General features: G+C 43.9%; 1 protein-coding gene across 2 annotated transcripts in view; it reads left to right on the top strand.

Annotated features, from left to right (window-relative positions):
- Nucleotides 1-27887, top strand: part of FBXW7 (F-box and WD repeat domain containing 7) — a 241703-nt gene that overhangs the window by 95791 nt on the left and 118025 nt on the right. The window contains exon 1 of one of the 2 annotated variants that reach the window (XM_040331901.1): nt 18801-19328. The exons of the other annotated variant lie outside the window; for it this stretch is intronic. Coding sequence (XP_040187835.1) covers nt 19149-19328 — 180 coding nt within the window. The 5' untranslated portion in view covers nt 18801-19148. Of the gene's footprint in view, nt 1-18800; nt 19329-27887 lie in introns of those variants that run through there. 2 annotated transcript variants of the gene reach the window in all.

The raw sequence follows: 27887 nt of genomic DNA, 5'->3' as shown, positions 1-27887 counted from the left end.
CTTTGCTTGCATTTATCTGGCCCTTGTTGCACTTCTCCAACTGACTCCAATGATGGGACACCATTCCACCCACAGACAGCATCCATAGGGCACTATTCCTCCCATAGATACCAAAAAGGGGCACTATTCCTCCCATTAAAACTAATGATGGGGCACTATTCCTCCAATTACTACCAACAATGGTGTATTGCTTTCTTCCACTGACCACCGTCCGGGCCATCAAAAGCCTGAAGGAAAGTAAACTGGTCCTTTGCTTAGAAAGTTTGAAGACCCATGAACTAGAGGATAACGGCTACCAATGGATTTGTTGCACTTGTGTTTAGCCAGTCTTTTGATCCAGGCAGTGTGGAACGCTGAGCTTGAAAAAGGCAGTTTGGGAAGCTCTGGCTTTTCTTTTGCCATATCGATTGACAAGTAAAGCAGTTCAGGGCCTTGAAACACTTTTGCACTTGCGATTTTATATAGGGGGGGGGGGGGGGGCGGGGGGCGCGCGCGCGCTATCTCTGCTTTACTTCATACGGTGGTGTGAATCTCTCTTTCTGCATTTCTGTGTGAGGAAGAGCCCTATAGAAACTAAAGGGACTATAGGTATGCACAAGGCTGCAAAGAATTGTGCACCACCTTTTGTGGACAGTGTGAAAATGTATAAAACAGGAGCAGCAGTGCATAATATCCAATCGGCTTCAAGCTTTGGCATGTTCCGTCAAGTTTTGAAAATGAAAGCTAGGATCTGATTGGTTGCAGTGCACAGCTGCTTAAATCTTAGTAAATGCTCCTCTGTGTTTAGTTTCATGATTGGATTTCAATTTTTTTTTTTTTCAATTTTATCTTTGTTTTTTTTATGGAAACTTGCAAGAGGAGATATTTTCTGTACAGATAATGTGTCTTCCCATAAGGTCACATCTAGAATATATCATTTTGTTTACTTTGGAATGATTTCAAAACTACTGAGGCAATGGAAATTTTTGTTCTAAGAATGAAAAGCTCTTTTCCTCAGTAATAAAGTTGAAGACCCCATATTGGAGGAGTGGCAGTATTCTGCTTGTTACTGCAAAATATGCCCTTGTATTATTATCCTAAGTGGTTTGGGACAGCTGCTGCTAGAAAAAAAAAGAATAAAATTGATAGACATGGGTCTTTTTTTTTTTTTTTTTACACTACAAACTTATCAAATGCAAATGAATATTTCACAATTCCAATTTGATTGCAAAAAGAACCGACTTTTACAATGTTTTATTCAGCAAGAAGAGATTACTTCAATTTCTGTTATTAATGTTTTAAGATGCAAGATGTTAAGCTAAGACTGGTCAGTTGAAGGTAAATCTAAAGGAAATTGTATAGTGTGTGTGTGTGTGTGTGTGTGTGTGTGTGTGTGTGTCGCTAGCTTAACTCTGGCCTCTTTCATGATCTACTGCAATAATCATTTTATTAAAGCTTTGCATTTCAAAATTCCTACACCGCTAAAGGGATGCTGGAGATGCTAGACGACATTTACTTTTTTTGTGTGAGCGAAGTCAAGAGATTGTCATCTGCTGCTACTGCCTAGATTAACCTTAGGATGTTGGCAGGAGGGAAATCATTTTAGGAGAGAGGAAGCAACACTGATTCTAAAGCCAGCCATAGATGGATCGAATCTTGGCTGGTTCAGCATGGACTGGCCAAGATATCTATGGGCATGCTGAGTGTACTGCAGTCAATCCCTCGATTGACTTTAGTACAACCAGCTTGTCAGATTTTATTAATTTGACCACTGCTGGCGGCTATAGCTGTCAGAAGTGATCATTGTGATCTGCTGGCAGGGAACACAGTAGCTCTATGGGAGGGATTCTTCAACACTGTCTGTGTTAATGGAGGAATCAAGCAATTTTCTTTGGCAAGAAAGTTGCATAATCTGTGGGCTGCTTAAAGCAGTAGTAAATACTAATTTAAGGGAAAAAAACTTCTGGCACCCTTGCAGTGGAATGCATTACATCTTCGCACATTCTAAAAGACTTTACTGTAAAACAAAGCCCTCCAACAGTGCACTGTTGGGGCACTTTCACACTGGGGCGGGTGGGCGTCTGCGGTAAAGCACCGCTATTTTTAGCGGCGCTTTACCGCCGTTTTTTTGGGTGCTAGTGTTGTGCTTTTAACCCCTGCTAGTGGCCGAAAAAGGGTTTCAATGGGCAGGGGTGCTGTAGGAGCGGTGTATACCAAAGAATCTGCTTGCAGGTTTTTTTTTTTTTTAGGCTTTCACACTGGAGTAATACTAAGAAAAATACAGCGCTAACATAAATGGAAACTATACATAAACGAAAGCAGCAGCTGAGCGTGAGATACACACACTAAATGTAAATGAGAGAGATGTAGCTGCACTATACTATACAGTGAAAGTAATATGCCAACACAATCCGCATTGAAAATAAATCGTCACAAGCGTGACGCATATTGGAGGGATTACTGCTGCCGTGTCTGAGGAAGTATATGTCACAGTCAACTCAAGTTGAAGTGACGTAGTAGAAAATAAATGAAACACAAAATGGTAACATTCGATCACTTCCTATGAGACCTGAAACATCGAGATAATCCAGCTGTATACGTCTCTTCCTCCATTCTGACCATCCAGTAGCCTTCCTGCTGACGGTGCTTCTATCTTTACCCGGTCTTCCTTCCTGGTTTGCGGGCTGCGGCCTTTTGGAATGACCGAGCCGCAATTATGTCATTCGGCTCATGTGCACGCGGGCTACGCACGCTCACATCTCCCTGTGGAAGGCATAATGTCCATTGGGAGCGCAGTGCACATGCATCAGTGATGTGCACCGACTAAAAGACATTCCAATGACTAGCAGCTGGTGACATTTCAGGGCTATTCATTTTTCCTACAGGCAAGCTTTATCCTGAGCATACCTGTAGGCAAAAGTGGCAGAACGGACTTTACTAAGAAGATCTGACCAAACAAATACTCGCCTGCAAACTTGTATAGCATCAGATGGCACAAAGTTCTTGTTTCATTTCTGCTGAGCTGCAGCACTACCTGCATGATTACGGTTGCAGATCCCTTCACACATGTCACAGTAAGTTTGAATCAGAAAAAAGAACCCAGACTGCTTCTCATTTTTTTATTTTTATCACGCAATATAGTGTTCTGTACGGTGTTGCAGTACCTCTTGCCTACTGCCATAACATGAACAACTTAAAAGAAAGGAGAACCCCCCCCCCCCCCCCCCCTGGAGTCAGATATGGAATAGAAAACTGTATCACCTCTAGAACCTTAAATGTTTATTTTTGCTTTTGCATAGAGTGAAATGAGCAACTGGTGTCATTTGCTTATGAATGGCCTTACTGTTAACATTTGGAATATGATTTATAAATGCCGTGCACTTGTGATTTTGGTAACTTGTTTTGTCCTTTTAAAGCGGGGGTTCACCCTAAAAAAAAAATCGAACATTACATCCAGCTCACTACCGACATTGTCAGTATGCCGACTTTATTTTTTGCTGTACATACCTTGTAAAGCTATTTTCTTAGCCGGCTTCCGGGTAGTGCCTCCCACCCCCCACCCCCGTCGCACAAGGAGCTGCCGAAAGAAGCCGAACGTCGAGTCAGCGCTATACGGCGCCTGCGCACCGAAGTTCGGCTTCTTTTGGCAACTCGTGAGGCTCCTTATGCGACGGGGGGGATGGGGGGGGTAGTGTTTGACATCATGACAATCAGTAACTGCTGCATAGGAACTCCCACGAGAGGCACTACCCGGAAGCCGGCTAAGAAAATAGCTTTACAAGGTATGTACAGCAAATAAATAAATAAAAATCGGCATACTGACAATGTCGGTAGTGAGCTGAATGTAATGTTAGAATTTTTTTTTTTAGGGTGAACCCCCGCTTTAAGTAACACATTAACCACTTAAGACCAAAATGCTGCCTAAAGACCCAAGGGGTTTTTACAGTTCGGGACTGCGTCGCTTTAACAGACAATTGCGCGGTCGTGCGACGTGGCTCCCAAACAAAATTGGCGTCTTTTTTTCCCCACAAATAGAGCTTTCTTTTGGTGGTATTTGATCACCTCTGCGGTTTTTATTTTTTGCGCTATAAACAAAAATAGAGCGACAATTTTGAAAAAAATGCAATATTTTTTACTTTTTGCTATAATAAATATCCCCCAAAAACATATATAAAATTTTTTTTTCCCTCAGTTTAGGCCGATACGTATTCTTCTACCTATTTTTGGTAAAAAAAATCGCAATAATCGTTTATCGGTTGGTTTGTGCAAAATTTATAGTGTTTACAAAATAGGGGATAGTTTTTTTTTTTTTTTTTTTTTACTACTAATGGCGGCGATCAGCGATTTTTTTCGTGACCGCGACATTATGGCGGACACTTCGGACAATTTTGACACATTTTTGGGACAATTGTAATTTTCACAGCAAAAAATGCATTTAAATTGCATTCTTTATTGTGAAAATGACAGTTGCAGTTTGGGAGTTAAACACAGGGGGCGCTGTAACATTTAGGGATCACTGTGTATGTGTTTACTAGTGTAGGGGGTGTGGCTGTAGGAATAACGTCATTGATCGTGTCTTCCCTATAAAGGGGATGACGCGATCGATGCGCCGACACAGTGAAGCACGGGGAAGCCGTGTTTACACACGGCTCTCCCCGTTCTGCTCCGGGGAGCGATCGCGACGGAGCGGCTATAAACGAATAGCCGCGCCGTCGTCCCGGATCGCTCCTGAAGCCACGGGGACCGCTGCATGTATCGGGGGGGGGGGGGGGGTCCCGATCGGACCCCCGACCCACGTCAAGCAGAGGACGTATATATACGTTGATGTGCCTGCCTGTGCCATTCTGCTGACGTATATGTACATGAGGCGGTCCTTAAGTGGTTAAGGCATCATGCACAAAATATGCCGCTGCTAGGGGTGTCTGGTGTTTTTTTTATGCCCCTGAAGCAGCTCTGTTTTCTTATGTTTCTATGCACAGTGTTTCATTTACAGGCATATTTTAGAGCAGCATTTGGGGCATAGAAATGTCCTTAAAACGGAGTTCCACCCAAAAGTGGAACTTCTGCTTTAAGCACTCCTCACCCCCTTACATGCTACATTTGGTATGCGATTTTTTTTTGGGGAGGAGTGGGGCTTCCTGTCCCACTATTTCCTTCCGCCTACGGGCCGTCTAGGTGGCGACTCCTCAACACCTTGGTGGCTCCTTCCTCTAGGCCAGGGATAAACAATAATCGGACCTCCAGCTGTTGCAAAACTACAAGTCCCATCATGCCTCTGCATCTAGGTGTCATGCTTGTGGCTGTCAGAGTCTTGCTATGCCTCATTAGACTTAAACAGCTGGAGGTCCGCTAATTGCATATCACTGTTCTAGGCGATCTCCTGGGACACGTGACAGGTCCCAGAAGATCGCCTTAACTCCGATGGCGCATGCGCAGTGCGTGCCTGGCTGTGAAGCTGAAAGTTGCCATGGCTGGGTGCCCAGAGTGGCAATGGAGGTGATGGCGCAGAGGAGGGAGAGAGGAACGATGCTCCGGGTGGCCACATCGTTGGACCGTGGAGCAGATAATGGTCTGTTAAGTCAGCAGCTACACTTTTTGTACCTGCTGACTTTTAATAAACATAAAAAGCCGGTAACTCCGCTTTAACCTGTGTTCAGAGAGGAGTTTTCCAGCGTGATTAAGCCTGTACATGCATAAATGCACCCAATGCATGTAATTTTATTCTAGTGGCTAATATTTTAGTCAATAGAATGAGCCATTATATGAATCTCAATGCAATATGCTTGTGCAAATGCTCCCTTAGAGGTGTGTGTGTGTTTTTTTTTCTCCTGGCATCATACTTTTTTTTAGACGTCTGTGTGCATGAGGCTGAATAGCCTGTAAATGCTTTTCTTTGTTTTATGATATGATTGTCACTTATAATGTAGACATTACCGTAAACCTGATTAGTTGCAGCCTTAGTTTGTATACTTCTATGATTTTGGCATAGTAAAACCTACAGTGCATGATTCACTTTCACCACTAGAGGGCATACATACTAGCTGTATTGTCTTGCACTTTCATGTGTTTCCTTTCTATTTCATTGAGTATGTAGCATTGAAAGGGCAATTGATGTGTAAATTCACACTATGTAATCTCTATTTCTCTCAAACAAATAGAACCTTTCTGCTATTAAAAATGTTCTTTTGAGTAGGGATATACTGATAGTGATACTAGTATCGATGCCGATACTAAGCATTTGCATGGGTATCGGTACTTGTGCAAATGCTCCGATACCTAATCCGATACCTGTTGTATCAGACCAGGCGTCAAGCTCAACAGGGAGGCCGGGCAGCCTCACATGTGATCGGTGCGTCAGAGGGGGCAGTTAACCACTTCAGCCCTTAGCCTATTTTTCAAACCTGTTTGCAAGTTAAACTCATTTTTTCGTTTTATTTTTTGGTAGACAATTACCTGGAACCCCCACACATTATATGTTTTTTTCTAACACTCTAGAAAATAAAATGCTAGTCCCTGCAATACTTTTTATCATACCGTTTTTGCGCAGCGGTCTTACAAGCACACTTTTTGGGGGAAAAAAATACACTTTTTTTTATTAAAAAATAAGTTAACAGTAAAGATATCCCAATTTTTTTTATATTATGAAAAATGATGTTACGGCGAGTAAATTGATACTCAACATGTCCCGCTCCAAAATTGCGCCTGCTTGTGGAATGGCATCAAACTTTTCCCCTTAAAACCATCCATATGCATTGTTTCTACAGGTTGCATGTTTTGCGCTACAGAGGAGGTCTAGGGCTAGAATTCTTGCTCTCACATTACCGATTGCAGCGATACCGCACATGAGTGGTTTGAACACCATTTTCATATGCGGCCGCTACTCATGTATGCGTTCGCTACTGCGTGCAAGCTCAGCGGGACAGGGCACGTTTAATGATTTTTTTTTTTTTCTCATTTATATTACGCTGTCACTTTTATTCCTATTACAAGGAGTGTGAACAGCCCTTGTAATAGAAAAAAAAGCATGACAGGACCCCCTAAAGATGAGATCTGGGGTCAAAAAGACCTCCGATCTCATATTTACACTAACATGCAATAAAAAGTAAAATTTTGTTTGGGGGGGAATGTCTCTTTAAGAGCTATGGGCAGAAGTGACATTTTGACATCGCTTCCGCCCTGCAATGTTATGGAGACGGGTGGGGGCCATCTTCCCCTTACTCGGCTCCATACCACATACCGGAGCAGACTGTGGCTTCGGTAAGGCGGTGGAGGGCACCGGAGCGTGGCAGGAGGGGGCCCTCTCTCGCCGCTGATTAAAAGTGATCTTGCAGCGAATCTGTCACAGAGACCACTTTTACCTGAAAGCGGACCGCCCGCTGAAGAGGCTAATGGGGGTATGGCAGCTAGCTGCTGCCGTAACAACGATATCCCTCTTCAAACAGCCGATTTATAACGACGGTGAGCCGTAAGTGGTTAAAAGCACCGATCTTCCTGTATAGCTTTTCTGACAGCCACTTCTCCTACTTTCCCTCCCACAGCTGTCAGGTATTTTATTAAAAGTTATACAGGCAGATTGGTGCTTTTAACTTCCCCCACCGCAACACCAATAACCCCTGACTGTCCCCCTGTGTCGTCCTCCATCTCTCTGGCTCCCTGGGTTGTTGTCCTCCATCTCTCTGGCTCCCTGTCCTCCATCTCTCTGGCTCCCTGGGTCGTCGTCGTCCTCCATCTCTCTGGCTCCCTGGGTCGTCGTCCTCCTCCATCTCTCTGGCTCCCTGGGTCGTCGTCCTCCTCCATCTCTCTGGCTCCCTGGGTCGTCGTCCTCCTCCATCTCTCTGGCTCCCTGGGTCGTCGTCCTCCTCCATCTCTCTGGCTCCCTGGGTCGTCGTCCTCCTCCATCTCTCTGGCTCCCTGGGTCGTCGTCCTCCTCCATCTCTCTGGCTCCCTGGGTCGTCGTCCTCCTCCATCTCTCTGGCTCCCTGGGTCGTCGTCCTCCTCCATCTCTCTGGCTCCCTGGGTCGTCGTCCTCCTCCATCTCTCTGGCTCCCTGGGTCGTCGTCCTCCTCCATCTCTCTGGCTCCCTGGGTCGTCGTCCTCCTCCATCTCTCTGGCTCCCTGGGTCGTCGTCCTCCTCCATCTCTCTGGCTCCCTGGGTCGTCGTCCTCCTCCATCTCTCTGGCTCCCTGGGTCGTCGTCCTCCTCCATCTCTCTGGCTCCCTGGGTCGTCGTCCTCCTCCATCTCTCTGGCTCCCTGGGTCGTCGTCCTCCTCCATCTCTCTGGCTCCCTGGGTCGTCGTCCTCCTCCATCTCTCTGGCTCCCTGGGTCGTCGTCCTCCTCCATCTCCCTGGCTCCCTGGGTCGTCGTCCTCCTCCATCTCTCTGGCTCCCTGGGTCGTCGTCCTCCTCCATCTCTCTGGCTCCCTGGGTCGTCGTCCTCCTCCATCTCTCTGGCTCCCTGGGTCGTCGTCCTCCTCCATCTCTCTGGCTCCCTGGGTCGTCGTCCTCCTCCATCTCTCTGGCTCCCTGGGTCGTCGTCCTCCTCCATCTCTCTGGCTCCCTGGGTCGTCGTCCTCCTCCATCTCTCTGGCTCCCTGGGTCGTCGTCCTCCTCCATCTCTCTGGCTCCCTGGGTCGTCGTCCTCCTCCATCTCTCTGGCTCCCTGGGTCGTCGTCCTCCTCCATCTCTCTGGCTCCCTGGGTCGTCGTCCTCCTCCATCTCTCTGGCTCCCTGGGTCGTCGTCCTCCTCCATCTCTCTGGCTCCCTGGGTCGTCGTCCTCCTCCATCTCTCTGGCTCCCTGGGTCGTCGTCCTCCTCCATCTCTCTGGCTCCCTGGGTCGTCGTCCTCCTCCATCTCTCTGGCTCCCTGGGTCGTCGTCCTCCTCCATCTCTCTGGCTCCCTGGGTCGTCGTCCTCCTCCATCTCTCTGGCTCCCTGGGTCGTCGTCCTCCTCCATCTCTCTGGCTCCCTGGGTCGTCGTCCTCCTCCATCTCTCTGGCTCCCTGGGTCGTCGTCCTCCTCCATCTCTCTGGCTCCCTGGGTCGTCGTCCTCCTCCATCTCTCTGGCTCCCTGGGTCGTCGTCCTCCTCCATCTCTCTGGCTCCCTGGGTCGTCGTCCTCCTCCATCTCTCTGGCTCCCTGGGTCGTCGTCCTCCTCCATCTCTCTGGCTCCCTGGGTCGTCGTCCTCCTCCATCTCTCTGGCTCCCTGGGTCGTCGTCCTCCTCCATCTCTCTGGCTCCCTGGGTCGTCGTCCTCCTCCATCTCTCTGGCTCCCTGGGTCGTCGTCCTCCTCCATCTCTCTGGCTCCCTGGGTCGTCGTCCTCCTCCATCTCTCTGGCTCCCTGGGTCGTCGTCCTCCTCCATCTCTCTGGCTCCCTGGGTCGTCGTCCTCCTCCATCTCTCTGGCTCCCTGGGTCGTCGTCCTCCTCCATCTCTCTGGCTCCCTGGGTCGTCGTCCTCCTCCATCTCTCTGGCTCCCTGGGTCGTCGTCCTCCTCCATCTCTCTGGCTCCCTGGGTCGTCGTCCTCCTCCATCTCTCTGGCTCCCTGGGTCGTCGTCCTTCTCCATCTCTCTGGCTCCCTGGGTCGTCGTCCTCCTCCATCTCTCTGGCTCCCTGGGTCGTCGTCCTCCATCTCTCTGGCTCCCTGGGTCGTCGTCGTCCTCCATCTCTCTGGCTCCCTGGGTCGTCGTCGTCCTCCACCTCTCTGGCTCCCTGGGTCGTCGTCCTCCATCTCTCTGGCTCCCTGGGTCGTCGTCCTCCATCTCTCTGGCTCCCTGGGTCGTCGTCCTCTCTGGAGGAGAGAAACCGGTTCAATATCTACCTTCCCTTTCTGCCGCCTTCTTCATTTTGTGTAATACTACTCAGGTGTTCAAGCATCACTGATGGCCAGTCCTACTTGAGAAGTAAACCTTTCCATTTTTACCTCGCTGAATAGTTTATTGGCTGTGTTTTTCTGGGTCATCTGTGAAACACAGCCTACCTTACACCTAGCTACTTTCACACTGGGGCTGGTGGGCATTAATGGTAGAACGCTGCTTGATTTAGTGGCGCTTTACCGTCGTTTTAGCAGCGTTATGCGGCCGCTAGTGAGGGGCGCTTTTAACCCCTGCTAGAGGCCGAATAAGTGTTTAAATGTGCCTGTGTAGCACCACTGCCGAAGCGGTATGCAATTGAGGATTTACCCTGAAATGACCACAGACAGAACAAAATACAGGTAAATGGTCTGAACTTGAAAACGTTAAGAGCGATATTGTCCAGTGCCATGCACAGCAGCCAACAATTGGTGCTGTCTGAGGGTAATTTGATGTTATGTCATTGTGATGGAATAATCACCTCACAGAATGTGTTATCTGTCTGTTAGAACATGGCATCTTGTGTTAAGAACACTGACGAGGACAATTTTAAACCATTAAACTCTTTACTCCCTTCACTGATTCCTGTAGGGTGAAGAGGAGACTTGGGTCACACAGCAAATATCTTTCAGCTGTAGAAAGAATCCAGCTATTTTTTTTGTACAGTTGAATATACAAGTGGATGGCCTCTGAGCTTATAAAAAGCAATGATAGTATGATACAGGCATACCCCACTTTAAGTACACTCACTTCATGTATACTTGCGAGTACGGACATACCTGCGAGTGTACGCAAAGTTGCTCGCAAGTAGACATTCCCACGCCGCACAGCCGCAGTATGGCATGGAAGAGGCGGAGCTGCCTGAGGTTGCTTCTTCACTTACGGCCTCTAGTAATAGTGGCAAAGTCCCGCCAAGCCATGCCTAGAGCTGCTCGCCAGCCCAGAGTTGCTGCCTAAATGTAAGTGGATTACTGTACAGTACTATAAACTTCACTCCCACACTATAGTCCCGGACTCCCCCCCCCCCCCCCCCCACTAAAGCCCCTGATGACCCCCACTATATCCCCTGTTGCCCCCCACTATAGCCCCTGATACCCCCCGACGTGTATATGTGATTGCTTCACTTTTAGTACATTTTCTTTCACTTGCATGCTCTGGTCCCCTTGTTAATTTAAATGAGGGGTATGCTTTCAGTGGCCTCAACTGCTGACCGTTGTTTAGCTTTAATTGTAGAGCCAGCAGTTACCTGTGTTTAGGGACTAATGATTGCTTCTGGGTACAAGTGTTTTTTTTGTCCGTAAGAGGCATTTGCTCCATGTGTGTTTTACATCTGAACACCGGAGGACAGCTAGGGCCACTATCCGCCTGTCATTGCTTTGTACAGGCTAAGCAGCTACAGCTGTCTACATCATCTGTATATGTAGCTGCAGGAATCCACATTTTTGCTGTATAAATGATGCATCAAAGTATAACTGCAAAAAATAAATAAAAAAAAACTGCTTCTGTTTTTCCACTCAGACGACCTATTTATTCTTCCAGTAGATATGGCGACACAGTCACAGAAAACTACTGAATATAGGAGAGTGTCATCTAATGTCTATAGGCACATTTAGGGTGGGTCTACACATCAGAATAGGTTCAGGCAGTGCGATAGACTCAAGTTTTGCTTGAGATAATTGGGTATGGTAGGTTTTATATTTTGAGCAAAATTTTTATTACTTTTGAGAAAATATTTGAGAATCAAATTTTATTTTTCATGTCCAAGTTGAACTAAACTCACTCCAACAACTTTTTTTATCCCTCCTCTTCTCTTACACAAGAACTAGAAATGTATATTCTATTTTACCCTTTTGTTAATTTTTGTGCTGGAAAACAGTACTTCTGGGTGTCTGCCCCAACCAGGACCTGCTGCCTTCTGGGATGTGACAGCTATCCCAGGAAGCGGTGTGTTACTAAGCGGCAACTGTGCAGCATGAGTGACATATTTGTGTGAGAAAATGCTGCAGGGTGATAAAGATCTAGATCTGCCAGAAGGTCCATAAAGATATGGATGAGTGAGTTTGGAGTGAAGAGACTTGACTGACCTGCACAGAGTTCTGACCTCAACCCAATAGAACACCTTTATGCTGAATTAGAGCTGAGACTGCAAGCCAGGCCTTCTCGACCAACATCAGTGCTTGACCTCACAAATGCGCTTCTGGAAGAATGGTCATACATTCCCATAGACACACTCCTAAACGTTGTGGACAGCCGTCCCAGAAGAGTAGAAGCTGTTAGAGCTGCAAAGGGTGGGCCAACTCAATATTGAAGTAAGACTAGGATGCCATCAAAAGACAAGTATGTTTTTTTTTCGCCATTGTACTTTAACTAGGTGGATGCAGCATCTGTCCCCGGCATCTCTACAATGAGAACTAAGCGATCAAACACTGCCGTTGGCTCGGTTCTCACGGAGCATCCGTCTCAGGCTCTCAGCCAATCCCTTTGACAATATAGTGTACCATTAATGTACATCTGCGGTACAAAAGAAAAAGCAGTCTGTTCTGGAGCAGGCATCACTGGAGCCTCTGCTTTCTTCTATAGAAAACACTTCCATGTCCTCTTGCTATCCATCCTGCAGGACGCCAGAACCGTTAGTAGATGGAAGATGTTCTTCAGCAGCTGATCTCCTTAAAACACACCCTTGCCCTCTTCCTCTAGGATTGTGTCCGCCCACTTCACTGCCTTAAGCCTCGTTCACACGATCAGATTTTCCGGTGGGAATTGTGTGATGGCAGCCTGTTGGCGGAAAATCTGACTGTACGTTCCATCGGACAATTGTTATCAGATTTTCGGCGGACAAATGTTGGATCGCAGGCTTTCAGCAGACAATGGTCTGTTGTCAGATTTTCCGATCATGTGTACACAAATCCGTCAGACAAAAGTCCAAAGTACAAACACACATGCTCGGAAGCAATGCTCACCAAACACATTAGCAGAAGGTGCCCAAAGGGTGGCGCTCAAGAGCTGAAAAACCACATAGTACATCACTACGTTTGTGTTTGTTGGCCGACAATTGTGTGCAGTTTGTATGCAAGACAAAATCCAGGCACACGCCCTTCGGACAAAAGTCTGACGCTTTGTGGAATATCCCGTCATGTGTACAAGGCTTTAGTTTAGCCCAGTGGTTCAGTGCTTTCTAAAACTAGTAATGAGGGGAGGGTGGGGTTCAGAGGGATAAAACACACCCCCTATTCTGTGACGCAGTGTCGGTGCATGATGGGATATGAAGTTTCCTGGAGGGTCACATGATGCCACAGGAAGCCAGGGCTCAGAATGCTCAAAGTTTTGAAAAGAGCGGATGCAGAATCAAGGCTAGGTGAGAGATGAGTACTTGGGGTGGCTTAAGCAGAAAAGACTTATCTTTATAAAAGTGAACGTTAAATGACTTGTTGTAGCTTATTCTCCTGCTTCATGCATATTCCATACAGGCCATTTGGACTGACTTTGTGTGGTGACATTTTATCTGTACAATGTTTTCATGCAGACAGAAGGCCATTTAGTGTGCACAGAAAACAATGCATTGTTTGCCTATACACAAAGTAAGGGCATGCCTCGGGTTTGCCCTTTAAGGTTAGGGCCTGTACAAGTATACGGGTATCGACACCTTTAATTTGTGTACTTCTAGACAATATATTTTTTCCCTGAATAGTAGAGAACTAAATCCTCTTGTCCTTTTCTGTATAGCCAAGGAAAATGCCATTTTAGCCTATGTTTGGTCTGCAGTTGCTATGGTGCTGCACATGTGATTGGCTATGACAGCAGCCATTTTTTAGGACATAACAGTTGTGTTAAATGCTGAATACTAGCCATAAGGCCCTGCTAGCACTTACTGCAGTGACCTGTGGTTTTAACCACACTGGAAAAAAACCCAGGTCACCCACTAGGACACACACAAACAATTGTTTTCTGTGTCTTATTCATTCTGCAACACACCCTGGAGGTGCAAGGCACTGAGCTGCGATAAAATGCCAGCATACTGCATTTATCGCATGGCACAAGTCACGATTGCATGTCACTGATCAGCAAAAATATTTGTACAAAAAAAAAAGCTTTGAACTGCATATCACACTGCCCCCTGCTGCCTGCTCAGTGCACCTGATAGGTTACTAAACCACTGCAGTAGTGTATGGCAGCTGTCCGTTGCTGTGTGATCTGGGCCTTACTGGGTTCATTCAGGGCATGGGTTGACATAATTGCTCATACAATTGAAACAGTATTTTTTGAGTCTTCACTGTGAAACTGAAACGTGTTGTCCCCCTATTTATAATTTTCTGATATGTAGAACTACAGCATAAGGTATTTGCATTTTCTTTGATGGTTTAGAGGTGTTTGAAAAGCAACTTTGAACCTCCCTAGGCACTGCTGCATTCTCGGAGCGCCTCTTCTAGCAGCTGCACACAACTCTGAGGAACATGACTTGATTGGCTGTCCCAAATGTTGGCAGTCTTATTGCTTGCCTTGTCCTGTATCTACTAAACCAGTGCTGAGCAGGGTTGTCCAGCCATCCTTTAGGACTCATACACACAGGTATTCTCCTGATAGGCTGCTAAAGCTTGGCAGAAAAAAATGCCTCTAATCTTGTGTATTTGCATCTATGTATGTTTAGAGGCATATGGCAGTGGTGTGTATGAGTTGGCTAGGATATTCTAGCCACTACTATAAATTTACACGCATGTGGACTGGTGTATGCACGTACGTTCATAAATTTATGCTTCTAAACGCCTCTCCAAACGCAGCTTTGGGGCACGTTATTTATCCCTAAAAGATGCACTCAAATATGTGCATAAATACCTTCATGTGTATGACTCCATTAAATAACATGCAACTGCGTTCATTTTCATAACAAAAAAATATATACCAGACGCCCCTAGCCGTGACATTTTTTTCTTCCTGTGCGCTGGAGCCTTAAAGTGGTGTTAAACCGCAGCTGGTAAACAAAAAAAGACACACAATTGTGAATCGCATACTAACACGTTATGGAATACTTTGCCTCCCACGGTCACTGCTGAGAGAGCGGACCTCCTCCCCCGATCTATCTTCTGGGTTTGCGCACTCCGGTTGTGTGATTGGCCGGAGCCGTGATGATGCACGAGAGCCCTTGGTCCCAGCATGAAGCTCCAAAGTTACAGCAAGGTATGCCGGACCTTCAGTGCGCATGCGCCAGTGACGTCACTGGCTGTATGCAGAGTGAATATCTCCTAAACGGTGCAGTGTTTTAAAAATAACAAAGCAGGCTTTACTACTTTTTTTGTGTTTTTTCACCTTAATGCATCCTATGCATTAAGGTGAAAAAGACTGCAGTGTACGGCCCCCCGTTTTACTTACCTGAGCCCCGAAGCCCGCAAGTTAACCCCCTCCGGAGAGATCTTCCCAGAGGGGGTTATCTAATGCAGGGAGGAGCTGTGAGAGCCGGCATTGGACCCCAGAACAGGTGGATCGGGGGCATCAAGAGCGCATGGATAGTAGGTTATATGGTTCGCAATGGCGTAGTAAACACCATAACGTTCCAGTTTCAGAAACCTAATATTGGGAGAGGAAGTGAGGAATAATCTCCTTAAATGTGATGCAGATAGCAATTTAAACATGGGAAGGACTGAACTTTTCCCAGTTCTACAACTAGAATAATTCATGGGCTAGGAGATAGTCCTGTCTGTTTGCATTGCTGTGCATTTATCAGTTGGCTTACATTTCCAGGCTTCAGTGAGCCCTTTGAGGCGTAATCTTCCAACCTGGCTGATAACTGTCTGAGGCCATAGAGTCTCTGGAATGACCTGTGTCCCTGTGAGTGCTAGCTCCCTTATAAGCACTTGTGTGGAAGTGCAGCACAGTGATTATGCATTACTGTTATTTTGGTGTAGATACAGTATCTCACAAAAGTGAGTACACCCCTCACATTTTTGTAAATATTTTATTATATCTTTTCATGTGACAACACTGAATAAATGACATTTTGCTACAATGTAAAGTAGTGAGTGTACAGCTTGTATAACAGTGTAAATTTGCTGTCCCCTCAAAATAACACACAGCCATTAATGTCTAAACCGTTGGCAACAAAATTGAGTACACCCCTAAGTGATAATGTCCAATTTGGGCCCAATTAGCCATTTTCCCTCCCTGGTGTCATGTCTTTGGGAAAAATACATATGAGTACTACCGCCGCAATGTCACAGTCCCGCTAAAAATCGCTGATCACATCCATTACTAGTAAAAAAACAATAATAAAAATGCCATTAAAATATGCCATAGTTTATAGACGCTATAAATTTTGCGCAAATCAAACAATGTACGCTTATCAAGGTTTTTTTAAGAAAACTATGTTGAAGAATACATATTGGCCTAAATTTTTTGGGGCGCCCAGAGGCGATTCAGTTCGCATGTGTTTTTTTCCCTGGATATGTATTCTAGCAGAAAATAAAAAAATATTTTTATAATTTTTTTCCAAAATTTATATATTTTTTGTTTATAGCGCAAAAAATAAACACCGCAGAGGTGATCAAATACCACCAGAAGAAAGCTCTATTTGTGGGGAACAAAAGGGCATAATTTAGGTACAACATCGCATGACCGCACAATTGTCAGTTAAAGTGAAAGCGATGCAGTATCACAAAAAATGGCCTGGTCAGGAAGTGGGTAAAACCTTCCAGGGCTAAAAATAAATTATATGTAAAAGAACCCATTCAGAAATGAAAGGCAAAACATTTGTGTATACATAGAAAAAAACATTGTAAATGCCTCCTCGGCTCTTATGCATGATCACACACATAAGAGCTAAGGGAAGGAGAAACGGCATCACACTGATCTTTGCAGTGAATGGCTGTGCAGGGGGGCGTGTCACAACAAGTCTGATCATTGGAAGAGAGCAGACTGAGTTCCCAGCTTAGCTAGAGAACTGACCACGCTGTGCATTTATGCCTGGAGCTATCATTTTTTTTTTATAGGACAACAGGGGGATTGGCAGGAAAACCAGAGATTTCACACAAAAGGAAGCAATATAAAGAGAACTGGATAATTTTAAATTGTACAGCAGCCACATATCAGGAGTTTGAAATGTTGTGGTAACGTATTCTTTTAGGCTGCATTCACACCTGAGCGTTTTGTCGCCTAAAGCAAAACGCCCTAAGCTCAAAAACGAACATGAGCTTTTTTGGGGCAGATTACATGCGTTGTTCTGCCTTTTAGATTGGTGACCTGAACAAAATCACGGCAAAAACATGTGATTTTGAAATGCTCAGGTGTGAATGCAGCCTAAAGTTGGGAGTAAACTTGTTTCTGCTACTTTTACCTACAGGTAAGCCTAAAAAAAAGCTTACTTGTTGGTAAAATTAAAGTCTCCCAAACGTGCAGCTTTTTAGTAGCTCTTGTAGTAAACAGCAGCTGGTGATGTCACCAGCACGTGCCCTCTGAAATGTCAGCATTCTCATGCCGTCCCTTCAGAGCCCTGTGCCACGTTCGTGATTACCACACTCATGCGCAGAAGCGACGTTATGACAGCTTGGCCATTCAAGCAGTCGAACACAGAAGGAACGCCGAGGGGTGACAGCGTGACGCTGGAGGGCTTTGTTTTAAGGCAAGTCTCTCATAATGTGCTAGTAAGCAATGCATACTAGCACATTATAACATTATCTTGCAGGTGGATGGAACCTTGTTCCTCTCGCTAGCATTTACTGACACTTTAGTTTTTTTTTGCCTTTTATACTGTCGGTTTAATGTGCATACCTGTAATCATGATGTTGGAACGCCTTGCGTATATTCGGTGTGATGGTTTTACCCTATATCACCCTGCTCTTAATTTGGCCGTAATCTATTCTTAGTGAGAGGGTTTTCTGCAGACGTTGACTTCTGCTATCTCAGAAAACATGTTTGTAAACCACAACGTCTTTCCCAAAGAAATGTTAATCTAGGGCCACGTAATGTGGCATCCATGGAATGTCTAACCTACCTGTTGTGCTTTGCCATTCCTCACATAGTCCAGAAAAAAGGTGCTGCCACAGCACAAGCAGCTAATGAGCAGCTACATTCTTCCGGGAACAACTGTCAGCTTTGCTGTCCTTCCTCTTGTATCTTCAGCAGCTGTTCAGATCAGCAGAGCCACCTCACAGATCCTTGCAACGGGCACTTAATGCAAGCATTTCAGAAATGTCCCAAAATGCCAGCGTCTAACCCAAAACGACATAGTTTAAATACTTCCACAGACCTTTAATAAATGGATCTTTTATTGAATACCAGAGTTCTCTACTCTTCAGCATTACATTAGACTATTGAGAGGAAACTGTAGTGGCAAAACTTTTGTAGAGAGGGTTTAGAGCCCCTGTCAAGTTTCTGTTGGGGTCTGTGCCCTTCTTAGGTAGTTTCACCCTCCTCTATTTGTCACGTTTACCATCATCATCAAAAGTAAAACCCTCCTTTATTCTATTCCAAATAAGGAAAAAAAATTTTGCCTATTCTTCTTTAAATATAGGTATAATGCCTCAAATTTTACACTGTGTACATGTATGAATAAATAACACAAGTATTGCTGGCTATTTCTATGATATCACTAGGGTTGCAATTACAAATAATTTCTGCCTGGCGATTTCAGCCTGTTATTTAAAACTGCCTGAAGTGTAATTTCTGTGTTATTAAATTGTACCACCAGAGGGCAGCAGAGGATAAAATACATTTATTATTTTTTTTTGTCTAAATGAAATTGCAATTTTATTTAATGTCTGTCCTCCGCCTACTTCTCCTTCATATCAAGTACAGACATTTACTCACCAAATAAATGTGTCATTCTTCTCTTGCGTAATAAAAACAAAATTTACAATAACAACTGTTTGTTGTACCATATAAAAAAAAGACAAAAAAAAAAAAGTCCTAAAATATTTCCTTTTGTTAAACATGTTACTTTTTTTTTTTTTTTTTTAGAGTTGTGTATGAATTCAGATCTCACCACCTGTCTCCCTTTTATAAATGTTTGTGTGCTGAGGTGCAGGACCACTTGTGGAATGCAAACTTTGCAGTGTGACTAGTGACGGCGCAGGCAGCATTATACTGTACAGTAATTGCTCCTCTCCTGCTATGGGAGGGACTGGCAGCTGCATGAATGACAGGAGCAGTCTGCTCCCCATTTGGAGTTTATAATTCCTTGCTATACTCGGACTGCATGTACTTCAGCCACACATAGGTCAGAACAGCACAGGGACAACTTGAAAGACAGGAAGAGAAGGCCTTGGGATTTCAAGAGCCACTTTGGGCTCTTCTGTACAGGAAGCCATCAGATGGTGAATATGAACGTTTCTGTATGTTAGTATCAGCGAGCAGGAGTCACTCAAGGATGTCCAAGTCTGACAAAGCTACCCTAAATTATGATTTGGTCCCCATTGATCTCTCAAGCACTAAAGAAAGTTTGCCAAACCAAACCGTGATGAAGACCTTTTGTATCAGCATCATAGCTCACGGCCTGCCTTTTTGCCGCAGACGGGTGAGTATTTGGCTTTTATTCTGGAAAATGTCTGACCACAAGTATGTTGTTCTGTTTCAGAAGAAAATGTTCTCCTTTTTCTCAGATATCACTTCCTCAATACAGTATCATCCGTATTCATTTGAACTTTTGTGCAGTTTATCGGTTATTGCCTAAGATGTGCTTTGATACTGCTAGCCATTAATAAAGGTGTGCTAGACTGCAGGCAGGTTTGTCTTGCAATTATTTTGCTGAATGTAAACGGTTTATAAATTTCACAAGCTTACCAAGCACTCTGGTTAACCACTTTACAGCTCGCATAAATAAAAATAGCAAGTCACTATGCAACGCTCGAGATATAGTTTAAATATAGATAATCCTGAGTGCTTGGTCTGTGGCTTTGTACTGTCATTTTCAATATTCCGAAAGGTTACCCCTGGAGCTGTAGTGTTGTAACTTTACAAAGTAAGGGTATTGTGGTGCCAGTACGGTCCCTGTTTATACATAGGCCCTATAGAGGATTTGTTCTTTTTTTAACCATTTATTTGTAGCCAATATATTTTTTTTTTTCTAAGAAATATTTAGGTGGGACATTTTTCTAAACTGATTGTTTCCGTAGCTTATCTGTAGTTTATTTTATTTCTAATGCAAGTTAGAAACAGATTTGTTCTCTGTAAGCAGTTTGTGTAGTAAATTGGCAACAAAACATGTTTAAAAAATGCCCCTAATGTATCTAACAAATTCTGCACCCATTAAGTTGAATTTCTTTGCTAAATTAGTAGTCTGTTTGCAGCACAGGACATGGGCAGTCAGTCATAATTTAGCCCAATGAATTAACAAATCCCAAGCAGCTGATTTGGCCTTAGAACAGACCTAAAGATTTTTGCTGACGCTTTTTAATACACATTTACATTTGATTTGTTAAGCAACTAGGTTAATATCGCTCATTGACTTTAGATTTGTGGTTTAATTCTTACAAATAAGATATTGTACTTTTTGTTGGTTTGGTTTAAATATGGCTGCCAGTCAGTATTTCCTTATAAAGTGTTACGCACTTATCTTCCCTGTTGGCCAAATTCATGAACTATTGCAGGGGCACACCGATCGATTCTAGGATCCATCAGAGGCCAACAAATGCTTTCATTATAGAAGCAGTAATTGGGTGCCAGCAGTATGATTTAGGTTATGAGATTGGTCTGTTCAGCTTGTGTACATCTCGTGTATTAGTTATATTGAGCGTCCGTCAAGCCAATGACTATACATGGGCATAGGGCACGGAGTCTGCCAACTCCATTTTGTACTTCATTTCAGAGAAGCGCCCAGCTTCTATTCTAGATGTCGCAACTAACAGCAATATGATATTTGTTTATTAAAGCCTTCTAGTTTTAAGTGGTGGTAGTGATCAGAATTTGCATATACAGAAACAAAATGTAAAATTATTTAGGTTTTCTTGAGTTTTGTATTGACTCAAATATATGGGCATAAATACAGGATTCCCTGCTGGTATATCTACCTGGTACATGTGTTTTTAAATTATAGGGATTGATAAACAATCTTGAAATGTTTGGCGAATGTCGCATTCACTGCCTTATAAATATGTCCCACGACTTGTTTTGTCCGTCCACCGAAGGGCATATTTTAGTTACTGGTGGAGCTGAGTTAGCCCCCTAGCTTTTTACACATACATTTTTGTATACTCCAGCCATAATTCCCAATTCTGTTCTCTGCTTGGACATTTTTGCTGTTCCCTAGAACACCTCCTATTGAATCATCTTTAAAGTTGTCCTAGCTTTAGGTTTCTTTTTCCAAGTTAAAGTGTTACTAACCCCACAACCGTAAAATCAGTCTGTATATGCAGTAAAGCATGTTGGTTTGTTCTCACTGTGGAACCTAAGGGGTTTAATCCTCTGCATTGTGTAAAAAGGCTTTTTGATCCTTTGATCCTCCCCTTCTTCCACTGTCCCCAATCCATTCCCTTATAAGACTGTGCCTTTGGAGTTACACTTCACATGCTCAGTTTGATGTGTATTGCTAGAGATGTTTTTTTCTTTTCTTGCAAGGATGCATGTGATCAGCACAGCGCCAATCTGCTTTGTCCAGGCAGAGGGTCAGGGGTCCTGCAACCTCATAGGACAGTCAGAGTAGAATGAAAACTCCTGTAAGCTTTAACTCGACACTGATGGAAGTCATAAGACTGCTATATACTGCTGATGAGAAAATGTATTTAGCAGTTTAATTGCATTTCCATGTTCTGTGTACTGTGGGAGATGAAATATAGTGAATGCAGGGTCCTGGGTTTAGTTTTACTTTAAGTAAATGCATGCAAAGTAATGTGTAATTCAAAAAGAATAGATCCACACAAGGAAATGATGCAGAAGTAGGAAGATCCTTACCCAATATATAGTTTCCTCTCCGGAATGCCTTTTAAGCAAGGAGAACAGCGAGGAAGTGGTGACATCACTAGACCTTGCAGTCAGAGGCAGCAGGGCCTTATATGATCTCACACTACAGGAGTGCCGAGGCACAGCCACATGTCAGGAAGTGCACTGCTATTTTTCAAGAGAAATTCAAGGAAAAGGGTACATTTTTTTGGTACTGCTTATACAAAAATAAAAAATTAAATTATTTTCCTTATATCAAATCTTCACTGTTGGGTATTGGTCCATTTAACTAAAGGAGTGACTTTAACATCAATAAATATAAAATTCAACCATGAACACAGAAACCTCCCATAATGGACACAGCAGGGTTTCATGGAACCAAGTCATAGATATAAAAAAATTGGCAGATCGGGTGATGGCTGCAAAAACTGTTTGCAATTGGGCAAAAGTCTTGTGTTATAAAAGTGTTATACGTTGTACAGTATTAACCACTTGCCGACCGCCCACCGTCGTTATACGTCCTCACTTTAGAGATGAATATCTCGGTAACGGTAGCAGCTGCTGCCACAATCGAGATATTCATCTCTTCTGTGGGCGGCCGTGTTAACGATAATGGCGGTCTCCGCGGCGAATTCGCCGCGAGATCGCCGTTATCGGTGGCGGGAGAGGGGCCCCCCCCCTCCCGCCGCTCTCCCGCGCCCTCCGCCGCTTACCGGAGCCGTCGGTAGCGGCGGAGGAGATCGCGACCATCCGGATGGTGAGCGGGGACGAGACTGAAGGAAAAATCTCCTTCGCCCGTCCCCATAGCTCCGCTGGGCGGAAGTGACGTCAAAACGTCAGTCCCGCCCAGCGTCTTAAAGAAACATTTTTTTTTTTTGTCATTTGAAAAAATGACATTTCCAAATTTTTTATTTTTTTTTGCATTTAAGCCCAAATATGAGATCTGAGGTCTTTTTGACCCCAGATCTCATATTTAAGAGGACCTGTCATGCTTTTTTCTATTACAAGGGATGTTTACATTCCTTGTAATAGGAATAAAAGTGATAATTTTTTTTTTTTTTTTTTTTTTCAGTGTTAAAAATTCTAAAATAAATAAAAATAAATGCGAAAAGCAAAAAAAAATTTTTTTAAAGCGCCCCGTCCCGACGAGCTCGCGAGTAGAAGCGAACGTATACGCGAGTAGCGCCGACATATGAAAACGGTATTCAAACCACACAAGTGAGGTATCGCCGCGATCGTTAAAGCGAGAGCATTAATTTTAGCCTTAGGCCTACTCTGTAACTCAAAAAATGCAACCTGTAGAATTTTTTAAACGTCGCCTATCAAGATTTTTAAGGGTAAAAGTTTGACGCCATGCCACGAGCGGGCGCAATTTTTAAGCGTGACATGTTGGGTATCATTTTACTCGGCGTAACATTATCTTTCACAATATATAAAAAAATTGGGCCAAATTTATTGTTGTCTTATTTTTTCATTTAAACAAGTGAATTTTTTCCAAAAAAAGTGCGCTTGTAAGACCGCTGCGCAAATACGGTGTGACAAAAAGTATTGCAATGACTTCCATTTTATTCTCTAGGGTGTTAGAAAAAAAAATATATAATGTTTGGGGGTTTTAAGTAATTTTCTAGCAAAAAAAAATGGTTTTGTCTCGTAAACACCGACTCTGAAAAACAGGCCCGGGGCTAAAGTGGTTAAGTTACACAGCACAATACTTATTCTGATGGCAAACTACATCATTCTGTTGCATTGTTGATGTGATAACTTAAAGGAGATGTGGGATAGCAAAAGCACCAACATACTAATTTATATGGCTGCAGGATCAGTCCCCTGTCAGCTGAATTTTAGTCACAGGAGTGTAGAAACAAGTGCTCTCTTATGACTCAGAAGGGGAGTATGACCAAAAAAGCTTTGACCATACGGTTTAAATTGCACACCGTCAATGAAGGGCACACCATGGTCCTGGGTGTCATTCAGCCTTGAAGGACGTCTTATGTTTAGGAAAAAGCAATCTGGTGGCTGAACAGCGATCTGATCACTTTCTGTGGCCCCTGGTACTGTACCCTCCTGAAGATCTCATAGATCAATTGATTTCTCATATCACCAAGAGTAATTCCAGCAACAGTAATTATTACTGATTTTATTTCCAGTATTTGTATTGTGTACCAAAGTTGATAAGCAAGAAAGAAAGACTTGAAATTGGCAAAGGCTCCAAAGCAGGGTGTTTTGGATGTATTGTTTGCAACCCTATCTTAACATTTGAAGATGGATTTAATAAGTTGATGCCCTTGTAGGCAAACTAACATTTTCATCCCAGCTATTTTGTGTCTAAGTTCCATCCTTCCATACTATGCGCTACATACCAAGTATGAGGCTATAATGTTTCTATTCTGGTGTTGCATTGACTATTTTCAGTCTTGAAGAATCCATAAGCTTGGAACAGCTTTAAAAGGAAGAGCAAAAAGAGTATTTAACAAAATAATCTTGGAAGCTGTTCTTGATACCCACAAGTAATTCACATTGGGAAGAAATGCCACAAAGCACCACAGTAAGAACATTTCTCATTCCTTTTTCCTGGGGAAGCAACGTCTCGGTACTAATAGTAGATTGTCTATACACATGAGATGATTGTCTACAGATCTGACTGATAATCTCATGTATGAGGGAGACCACAAAAACCTTAAAGCGGACGTCCACCTGAATTTTTTTTTTAAATGCCAGCCGCTACAAATACTGCAGCTGCTGACTTTTTTCAAAATGGACACTTACCTGTCCAGCATGCTTGCAATGTCGGCAGCCGAGGCCGACCAATCGCTCATCTCTCAGCTGCCCCCGCCGCCATCCTCGGTGAGGGAATCGGGAAGTGAAGCGTTGCGGCTTCACTGCCTGGTTCCCTACTGTGCTTGCGTGAGCGGCACAGCCCGTCCACACTGGTCCCCGCTTTCTCCTGGGAACAGTGTGTTTCTCAGGAGACAGCGTGGGGGGGGGAGTGGCGTGACTCCCACGGGAGTCTATGTCCAGAATGTATCTTAGACAGCTATCTGCTTCTCCCTCCCCTGAAAGGTGCCAAATGTGACACCGGAGGGGGGGTTCCGAAAAGCAGAAGTTCCATTTTTGGGTGGAACTCCGCTTTAAACAGCTTTTGAGAAAATATGGTGCCTGGAGCCTCTGGCTGTACTCCTTTTCCGGGCAAAAACTTGCAAAAAGGTATCAATATTCTTATAGCCAAAGCTGTTAAATAAGACACCTTGTGGATAATCGGGTTATGATTTTAATGTCCCACCGTTCTCAGAGATCTTTGGACTCCTGATATCTAAACTCCAGAATAAAGCTGAATACATTATAGAGATATTTTGGAGCTTTTTCCCTTATTTTTTTTGTCTGAATCCTGAAAGAAATGTAGAAAAATGTGGTATACAGCAAGGTTAGAACATAGGAACTGGCCGTACATTGAATAGGTATAATGAATGATTAAACTTTTGAATAAAATAGTAGTTTCCTGTGGACATTATTTTCAATAAAATAAACCATGTATAATCTGATCTCTGGAAAGAATCGGGAGGGAGTATAACATCCTGGATTGTCTTCTCCCTTTTTGTGTTAGGAGAAGATGTAGGGGAAGATTCTGGACAAAAAATAGGGGGGGGGGGGGGGGTATGTTGGGGACGGGGACAGGTGAGGAGGGTTTGCATGGGGGATGTGGGACGGTGTGCATGAGTAGTGACTGTATGGGAAAGAGTGGTGAGTGTAAATAAGAAAAAAAGAAAGGCATAGGAGTAGAAAGAAGAGCAGGGGGAGAGGTAAGAGGATGAATGGGTGTTATGTCCCTCAGGTGGACCCTGGAAGACACCTAGGGGTTTCAAAGGTCTCCATTCAGAAAGGCCTTGCCTCCTAAAAAACTAAAAAAGAAAGTCACGGCTGACTATGAATTTCAAACATGGCTGCCCTGGGCCCACTCACACAGCTTTTTTGAGGTGCCCAAGTCCACATGATCGCATGCGTGACCCAACAAGATCTGTTGTGCTTTTTATTTAGCTTTAACTGGGAAATGCAAAAGTAAAGCAAGAAAATTTCAGCGGCTATGTATGTTGCCAGTGTTCTCTACTTGGCATAATGATGCTACAGTTACCAGAAATGTATAATCACTTTCTCTTGACTTTCTGACAGTGCAATCATCATTCCCATAAATTCACTTTAGCCCTTCAGCCCCTTGAATGTTTTGCATTATCACCATGACCTTTTGTTAAACTAATGATGCATATAAATGATCATACTGCTTAAAGTGCCATATAAATCAGATGCTGTTTAAAGTAGTCTAGCATGTTGTGATTGTTATTCAATGCAACTTCTTGTAGATTATCATGGTTTCTTGATTAACGCAAGACATCAATTGACATGACAGGATATTGGAGTTGTTTCCTATTTCTTAAAGAAATCTGCCAATGTTATCTTAAGACGTTAAAAATAAGGATGAACTCTGGCGTGTTCGCGAAGTCCACGTGCAGAGCCCGCCAGGAATTTGGCGCTAATTACAGGCGGTGAGACATTGTCCCGACGTGCGACTGCAGTGATCGGTAAATGTCTCACTGCCTGTGATTAGCGCAGGGTTTGACAAATTTGCTTGGAATCTAGGAGCCAGCTAAAAAAGTTAGGAGCCAGAAATCGCACCCCGTCCCAACGAGCTTGCGTGCAGAAATGAACACATACGTGAGCAGCGCCCGCATATGTAAACGGTGTTCAAAAACCACACACGTGAGTTATCGCCGCGATTGGTAGAGCGAGAGCAATAATTCTAGCCCTAGACTCTGTAACTCAAAACATGCAACCTGTAGATTTTTTTTAAACGTCGCCTATGAAGATTTTAAAGGGTAAAAGTTTGTCAGCATTCCACGAGCGGACGCAATTTTGAAGCGTGACATGTTGGCTATGAATTTACTCGGCGTAACATTATCTTTCATAATATTAAAAAAAATGGTGATAACTTTACTGTTTTACACTTTTTTTAATAAAAAAAATATTTTTTTCCCAAAAAAGTGCGCTTGTAAGACCGCTGCGCAAATACGGCGTGAAAGAAAGTATTGCAACGATCGCCATTTTATTCTCTAAGGTGTTAGGATAAAAATATATATAATGTTTGGGGGTTCTAATTAGAGGAAAGAAGATGGCAGTGAAAATATTAAAAAATTACATTAGAATTGCGGTTTAACTTGTAATGCTTAACTTGTAATACCAACGGCCACCACCAGATGGCGCCTGCTCACACAAGGAAGAGCTGGGGACTTCAAAAAAAAAAAAAAATTTTTTTTTTTTTTTTTTTTGCCCACCTTCCAAGCCAAGTCGCCAGGATGCTATTTCTAGTCGCCCTGGCAACCGGGATTTGTCGAGCCCTGGATTAGCGCAGTGCCGACTTCCAGGCAGGCTCTTCACGCAGACTTTGCGAAGAACACGCCGGAGCTTATCCTTAGTAACAAATGATCCAAAAAAGTACACTTAAAGCTGAACTGTGGGCAAAAATTGTATGATATTGAGCTATATATATTTACTTACGTATACAGGTGTCCTCATGCCTTTAAATAATTACTTAATTGTTTTTGTGCACAGTCCCCTTGGAAGTCAGAAATCCAGCCACCTTTATTCTGTTAGGAGTCCTCTGTTCCCCTCATATGCTATTTGTGCTCTCTATCCCTCTGGCCAACGAGCTTTCACATTTCCCCCTGTAGTTCTCAGTAAAGCAAACAGTGAGGTGATTACCGCACAGCTTGCTACATTGGGTGGACATGATGGTCTGACACGCCCAGTCTGATTTGCCCACTCTACAGCATATGTCAAGAGTCTGATTCAACCCATACACATATATTTATCCCGTACACATCCACATTGCTGCCCATTCAGACTGTATAATGTCTGAGGACTATAGTAGTCTCAGTAAAGTGAGCTCTTGCTGCAGTGGGTAGACTCCTGGCTTGTCCATCTAACGTTGCTGTACAGTGAGTGGATCAGACCAGAAGTCGGAGACTCGTTGGTCCACCCACTGTACAGCATTGTTAGATTGAACAAGCCAGGAGTCTGATTCACCCATTACCAACCCGCAGTCTCACCATGCTGCCACTCATTCAGACTCCCAGGTAGGATTGCCACCTAATCCCTTTAAACCCACTTTTTATCACAGCAGAGCATATTAATAGGTAAAATGCTAGATCAA

The sequence above is a fragment of the Rana temporaria genome, chromosome 1 (assembly GCF_905171775.1).
Source record: "Rana temporaria chromosome 1, aRanTem1.1, whole genome shotgun sequence".
Taxonomy (NCBI): Eukaryota; Metazoa; Chordata; class Amphibia; order Anura; family Ranidae; genus Rana; species Rana temporaria.
This window is presented reverse-complemented; position numbering and strand designations above follow the sequence as displayed.